The sequence below is a fragment of the Stigmatopora nigra genome, chromosome 1 (assembly GCF_051989575.1).
Source record: "Stigmatopora nigra isolate UIUO_SnigA chromosome 1, RoL_Snig_1.1, whole genome shotgun sequence".
Classification (NCBI taxonomy): Eukaryota; Metazoa; Chordata; class Actinopteri; order Syngnathiformes; family Syngnathidae; genus Stigmatopora; species Stigmatopora nigra.
The window spans coordinates 4040001-4047500 of record NC_135508.1 but is presented as its reverse complement, the minus strand read 5'-3'; the positions used below and the strand labels follow the sequence as shown (position 1 = coordinate 4047500).

Here is a 7500-nt window from a genome sequence, read left to right as displayed (position 1 = left end):
GCCTCAATTAAGTCCGTGCAGCAGCAACATTGTTCTACGTCATTAACTTTCTACGTGTAAAGTACACATGCTGTTTTTATAACGTACTAGTACTAGTAAGAACGTGCAATTGCCACTGGTAGAGTTGCAATATACATAATTACAATGTATTGGTAGACCTAATATATACGAGAGTTACGTTATACGCAATTCATTGCAGCAATTATTTGCAACTGTAATACAACTTTGCAACACTAATTATCTCGTGCCTACTAATATTCATTATTTTTGGAATTTTCCATTGCCTACTATTATTCGGGTGCCTACTATTATTAATTCATTTGGAATTTTCCACTCCCTACTATTATTCCAGTGCCTACTATTATTTGGGTCTTAATAGTACGATGTCACCCAGCACTATGAAACGGCAAAATACATTTTAAAAGCACACTGTCATATTCACCTGATGAAGTGGGGTCATCCGAGAAGTCATGAAGCTCCTCAGGGGGGTCACCATAGTAGGAATTAAACTTGTGGCTGGAAACAGCAGCCAGCACGGCACCCTAAAAAATGCAATTGGAGGAAAATGGTGAAGCCAGCCAGAATGAGGAGAACCTCCAAAATAAGGCGCTGACCTTCAGCTTCCTCCTCAGCTGTTCCACGGTTTCGGGAAGGTGGATTTTGTAGGCGTAGCGGTCTCTCTCCTAATTTAACAGAGATCAAGTTAGCATGCGTATTTGAGATTTTGGATAAAATGGTAAATTGTAGAATTTGCCTTCAGCCAGGGGTGATTGAGCGCCTCGTAGACGGTGATCCTTTCCGCGGGATCCAGCATTAGCATGCGTCGTACTAGATCTTTGGCGCTTTCGGAGATGTGGGCCCATTGGCGTGGGTTCATCTTAGAAAATGGTACATTAGATTAGATTAGATTACTTTATTCATCTCATATTTGGGAAATTGTATTGTCACAGTAGCAAGAGGGTGGGAATACAGACAGGAAAAGACATTGTAGACATAAATAAATAGGTCATAATTAAGTTGTTAAATAAATAAGTTGTTAAATAAATAAGTTGTTGAATAAATAAGTTATTAAATAAATAAGTTATTAAATAAATAAGTTGTTAAATAAATAAGTTATAAAATAAAGACGTTAAAAAAATAACTTATAAAATAAAGACGTTATAAAATAAAGACGTTATTAAATAAAAACGTTATAAAATAAATACATTATAAAATAAATACATTATAAAATAAATGTTATTAAATAAATATGTTATTAAATAAATACGTTATAAAATAAATACGCTATAAAATAAATGTTATTAAATAAATACGTTATTAAATAAATAAGTTATTTAATAAATACATTATTAGATAAATACGTTATTAAATAAATACGTTATTAGATAATTAAGTTACTAAATAAATATGTTATTGAATAAATACATTAATAATAAATACGTTAATAAATGAATACATTAATAAATAAATACGTTATTAATAAATACGTTATTAATATATACGTTATTAATAAATACGTTATTAATAAATACGTTAATAAATACATACTTTAATTAATAAATATGTTAATAAATATGTTAATAAACATGTTAATAAACATATTAATAAACATGTTAATAAATATACAAGTTAATAAATAAATACCCATTTTTAAAACAAAAAAGTGGATACTGTAATGTCTATTTTTTTATTTTTTTCCCATTGAAATTGGAACAGCTCAAAAATATCTACTTTTTTTTTTAAATCCCATTAATGTTTTGATTTTCTTTTTAAAATGTACTCCAAATAAAAACCAAAGACAATGAAAAGGGGAATTATTGAAGTACTGCATCTACCAGCCTCTCGAACGCTAAACGGATTGGACGTCCAGCACTATTAGTTTCAGCCAGAGAGTTAAATAAGTACACTATAAAAGGATAACCAATTCTAAAGCTAAAACTACATTGACTGCTTGCAGGTTGATGTCCAGAAGCAACAAGACCCCCTACTGTGACTACATCTGCCACGGATTAGTCGTACAGGAACGAACGAGACACTTCAATGTGTGAGGGGGTCTTTTTTATTATTATTAAAGGGACAGGTTATCGTAATGCTTGCCGGAGAAACCAATCTTATTTAATGAAGTGGAAAAAACACAATTTAATTTCGAGGTCTGAGAAATTGGCAATTTGCATACAGAAATGCTTTGAGCGACCGTCTTTTACGGGAAGGTCATTTATCCGAGTTGTTGTTTGTCCCCTTTAATACGGGGGCTCAAACTATGCAGTCCTTTCATATTGGAGTTAAGTGTTTGTGCTTTGGATGTCGTCTATTGGGTCAAGTGATCGGAAATTGGGCCTGAGGAGGTTGTTTTTAGGAGAAGATTGGAAAAGGGTAATTTTTTTTAATGGTATTTTAAGTATTAACTGATTGGCTGCTTCTTAGTTTTTCTTTTTTTTTTAATTGGAAAAACAAAAAGGGGCGGGGGAACTTTTCTTCTTTTATTTTAATGTTTTTAATATAAAATAGAGAGGAGATGTTCATTATTTTGAAAATGAGAAAAAGTTAAAGTGCCTTACATTTTTTAAAAACGGGAATAAAATGCTATGTATATATGTGTATATGGGTATATATATGTATGTGTATGTATATATGTATGTATACATGTTTATGTGTATGTATATATGTATATATGTATGTATACATGTTTATGTGTATGTATGTATATATATGTATGTGTATGTATATATGTATGTTTATGTATATATGTGTATGTGTATATATATTTGTATATGTGTATATGTGTGTATGTGTGTATGTGTGTATGTGTGTATGTGTGTATGTGTGTATGTGTGTATGTGTGTATGTGTGTGTGTATGTGTGTATGTGTGTATGTGTGTATGTGTGTATGTGTGTATGTGTAAATGTGTAAATGTGTAAATGTGTAAATGTGTAAATGTGTAAATGTGTAAATGTGTAAATGTGTAAATGTGTAAATGTGTATATGTGTATATGTGTATATGTGTATATGTGTATATATGTGTATATGTATATATGTGTATATGTGTATATATGTGTATGTGTATATGTGTATATATGTGTATGTGTAAATGTGTATACGTGTATAGGCGTATACGTGTGTATGTGTGTATGTGTGTATGTGTATATGTGTATATGTGTATATGTGTATATGTGTGTATGTGTGTATGTGTGTATGTGTGTGTGTGTGTATGTATGTATGTATGTATGTATGTATGTATGTATGTATGTATGTATGTATGTATGTATGTATGTATGTATGTATGTATGTATGTATGTATGTATGTATGTATGTATGTATGTATGTATGTATGTATGTATGTATGTATGTATGTATATATATATATATATATATATATATATATATATATATATATATATATATATATATATATATATATAGATATAGATATATATGTATTTATGTATATATGTATTTTTTTTATAGTACCTTGTATTTTCCCTTGATGATGGCCTCAAAAAGGCGATCTTTAGTGCCATAGAAAGGCAGGCAACCCGACAAGAGGATAAAGAGGATGACTCCGCATCCCCACACGTCCACCGGCTTGCCGTATGGCTCTCTCTTGACAACTTCGGGAGCCATGAAGTGCGGAGTGCCGACGCGACCTGAAAAGAGCAGTCAGAAAAAAAGGAACTTCAAGAAAAATTATAATAAAACACGCTTCTATATATAAAAAGGCACAGGTGTCAAACTCAAAGTGTCATATGATGATTATAGGCAGTTTTTACAGTTACAAACCATTTGGTACTTCCATTACCACCAATGCAACTTAGAATTAAATTTAGTGTAAAGTTAGATTAAATTTATTTTTGAGTTTGTCTGCATCGTAATCCAAGTTCATTTAAAAAAATTTGTTATGTTACGAGCGCGTTGCCGTGCAAAAAGTCTCTTCCCTCCGCAAAATCCGTCTAATTGTAGTACTATTAAACACATTTCAGTCCTATAAAACCACTAGTTATTTGATACTATGTTAATAGATGGCAAATTAGAACAAATTAAAATGTTTTTCCAATCTGATATCCTGTTTTGGGTGTTTTTTTTCAGATGGTTGGAACTAAATAATTAGTTTTTAGTTCATTTCTATGGGAAAATTTCATTTGAGTTACGAGTAAATCAACATACGAGCTCAGCCCCGGAACGCATTAAGCTCGTATCTCGAGGTACCACTGTAATATAAGTTCTGGGACATCCTGGGCTGAGAGCAAAAAATGGTAGAAAAATGAATTTGTGAAAGTACCTCCAGCAACCAGGCCAGACTCTCCCAGTTGTATCGCCACTCCAAAGCCTCCCAGTTTGACTGGAGCGGAATTTTCCTTCGAGGCGAGTAAGACGCAGTGGGGCTACACACAAAAACACACACAAAAAATATTAATATAAGAGAATTTTCATGACAGGGAAAAAAAATCTTAAATAATCCAAAAAATTATCTTTTTCCCCTTCATTTTCCAAAGTAAATAAACAAATAACAGTATATTTAATGATTGCATGTTTAATTAAAACACAATTTCAAAATATGAAAAGGAAATATGGAAAGTTCCCCCCCTTTTTTATTCACAAAATGTAATTCAAAAACATAAAAGAATATTTTCTATTAGCAAACTCTAAAAAGAGAATTTGGACAAAATGTAATGTCAATAAAACATCTTTTAACCACCAGAAAAGCTTACAGATGACATTTACTGGTAAATAGCTTAGAAGTAAACCAAAGTATTTCCTGGGGCGGGTTTTTCACGTTTCTCTAACATGGGTTTAAACCAGTGATGGGAAAACTACGGCCCGCGGGCCACATACGGCCCGGCCCGCGAGGCTTTTTAATCCGGCCCGGTGACGTTGTCCAAATAATGTTTTTTTTTAAGTTACATTTTAGTATTTTTTAAGTTACATTTTAGTATTTCTTAATACACATTCCTTTTTACTTGACTTTGTACTTTATACTTTTTACTTTAATGATGAGTGGTGAGTATGTTAATACTTTAGTCCTTTTTTTTCAGTTTATGTTTCATATGTACAGTTAACGGATGCACTTTTTTATGTGTTATCGTATCTTGTGCTGACCCGGCCCATTTGTCACATTTTTAAAGTCAATGTGGCCCCCGGGCCCAAAAGTTTGCCCACCCCTGGTTTAAACCCTGTGCAATGCCATATAAAACAATCAAAGGGGGCGGAGCCTGCTCTGTCTGACTTCAGTTATGAGGGTAAAAGATGAGAGAAGTTAAGAAAAGTGCAGAACCCACTGTGAGAGTGAGTAAGTGAAGTCCCAAGGAATGATTAAAGTTGTCTTTTTTAATTTTTTTTTTTTTTTTAAATCTCAGTGCCTTTACATAAATTTTCAATTTTTTTAAAGACCATTGGAAGAAAACATATTGTATAACGCTGTATTGGAATTTCCCAGCTTCTCAAGTAAAGCTTTAATGGTAAGTGTGACAGACAAATATATAAGTATTTAAAACTAGTCACACAAAAGTTAGTTTTTTCTAGTTTTTTTGTAAGCATCACATTATATTGTATTTTGGAGGGTAATTCATTTTTTTTTTTTAATTCAGGTGAAAAAAAATCTAAACCAATAGTCCAAATATGCATAGAGAATGTTAATGTAAAGTATGTAGCTACATAATGTGTGAAAAATGCTATATTACTGCAGGTGACAATACTTGGTCGTGTGAGTGAAATAATATTTAAGAACTTGTGAACTGACATATTTCACACCTATGCAGAGGTGGGTGGAGTCGTCAAAAACTTTATTCGTGTAAGAGTAACATTAAAAAAAGTAAAAAAGATGTCAAAGTGGCGGCCCGGGGGCCAAATCTGGCCCGCCGCATCATTTTGTGTGGCCCGGGAAGTAAATGATGAGTGCCGACTTTCTGTTTTAGGATCCAATTAAAATGAAGATTATAGATGTATTTTAAATTTTGTGATTTTCCCCCTTTTAAACGAATAATTGTAATTTTTTAATCCATTTTTCAGTGTTTTAATTTCAAAAATCATTTTGTAAAATCTAAAAATATATTTCAAAAAAGCTAAAATAAACATTGTTTTAAATCTATAAAAAAAACTGAATATTCAGGGATTTTAATCCAGTTCTTTTAATCCATTTATAAAAATAAAAATAATCTAAATATTATATCTAAAATGGTCTGGCCCAATTTAGATGAAGAATATATATGTATATTAAATTTCCTGATTTTTCCCCTTTTAAATCAATAATTGTAATTTTTTAATCATTTTTTTCAGTGTCTTTAGTTGAAAAATCATTTTGTAAAATCTAAAAATATATTTTAAAAAAGCTAAAATAAACATTAATTTAAATCTATTTAAAAAATAATATCCAGGGCTTTTAATCCAGTTCTTTTAATCCATTTCTATAAAAAAAAATCTAAATATTATATCTAAAATGGTCCGGCCCACATGAAATCAAGTTGACGTTAAAGCGGCCCGCAAACCAATTTAAAAAAAAACATTTTCTACCTCAGCACATCTATATAAAGTATCATTACTATATAGTCTACTATAATCAACGACATAACCACAAGTAAAAACTCTACCACAATAAAAATCCCCTTAGAAGTGCATTTTCCTCAAACCACCACCAAAGTAAAAACATACTACCCCCCTGCTTACCTGAATAAAAGTCACTTGACCAATCAAACCATAAAAAAACATCCATAAATAACATCTAATTTTTATCTTCCCCCATTTTGCTTCCATTCTCAGAAAACCATCCTCCTTCCACCCATTAACCAGAATGAACATCTCGACTTCCTCATCCATTCTCTCCAAAACCGAGCCCATTTCCCTACCACCCCTCTCAATGACATCTCCTTCAGCCCAGATGCTATCATCCCTACCCACCACTACCGCAAACACTTGTTCCCTAGACGACGCCTCCCTCCGCCTACCACTAGCATTCCTCTACTCCCTCCTATTCCTCCTTGGCTTAGCAGGCAACCTCTTCACCTTATGGGTCTTCCTCTTCGTCCACGCCAGCCGCAACTCCGTCCACATCTTCCTCATCAACTGCGCCATTGCCGACCTGGTTCTTCTAACCTGTCTACCCTTCCGGATCTTCTACCACGTCAATGGAAACCGTTGGCTACTAGGCCATGTAGCCTGCAAGCTAGTAGGAAACCTCTTCTACATGAACATGTATATTAGCGTCACATTGCTAGGATTCATTAGCCTGGATCGCTATCTTCGACTAAGATGGAGAGGCCGGGCTAAACGAAGCGTAGGGGTCCGGTTTTGCGGATTCACCTGGTCTTGGAGTTGGCTAGCCTGCGGCACCCTCTGGGTATTGTCTTTAGCCGCCGTAGTCCCTATGATCGCCACAGCGGAGGACGACCAGGACAAGGACAGATGCTTCCAATTCAAACACAGGCGGCTAGCTTGTGGGAAAGCCTATTTTAATGTAGTGATGGTGGTGTTTTTTTGGTTGGTTTTCTTCACAATGGTGTCGTCTTACG

At 33.3% G+C, this 7500-nt stretch overlaps 2 protein-coding genes across 10 annotated transcripts in view; one reads left to right on the top strand and one right to left on the bottom strand.

The window, feature by feature from the left end:
- The window catches only part of LOC144196167 (peripheral plasma membrane protein CASK-like), a 42457-nt gene that overhangs the window by 25095 nt on the left and 9862 nt on the right, over positions 1 to 7500 (bottom strand). For all 9 annotated transcript variants that reach the window (XM_077716144.1, XM_077716143.1, XM_077716149.1 and 6 more), the window contains exons 6-10: positions 4278 to 4380; positions 3470 to 3645; positions 755 to 877; positions 615 to 683; positions 443 to 542 (exon numbers count right to left, since the gene is read on the bottom strand). In XM_077716144.1, the coding sequence (XP_077572270.1) occupies positions 443 to 542; positions 615 to 683; positions 755 to 877; positions 3470 to 3645; positions 4278 to 4380 (571 nt within the window). The remainder of the gene's footprint in view (positions 1 to 442; positions 543 to 614; positions 684 to 754; positions 878 to 3469; positions 3646 to 4277; positions 4381 to 7500) is intronic.
- LOC144200528 (putative G-protein coupled receptor 34) overlaps positions 6762 to 7500 on the top strand; it is a 1854-nt gene continuing 1115 nt past the window's right edge. Inside the window, exon 1 of the mRNA XM_077722745.1 lies at positions 6762 to 7500. This exon is cut by the window's right edge and continues 1115 nt beyond it. Coding sequence (XP_077578871.1) covers positions 6783 to 7500 — 718 coding nt within the window. The 5' untranslated portion in view covers positions 6762 to 6782.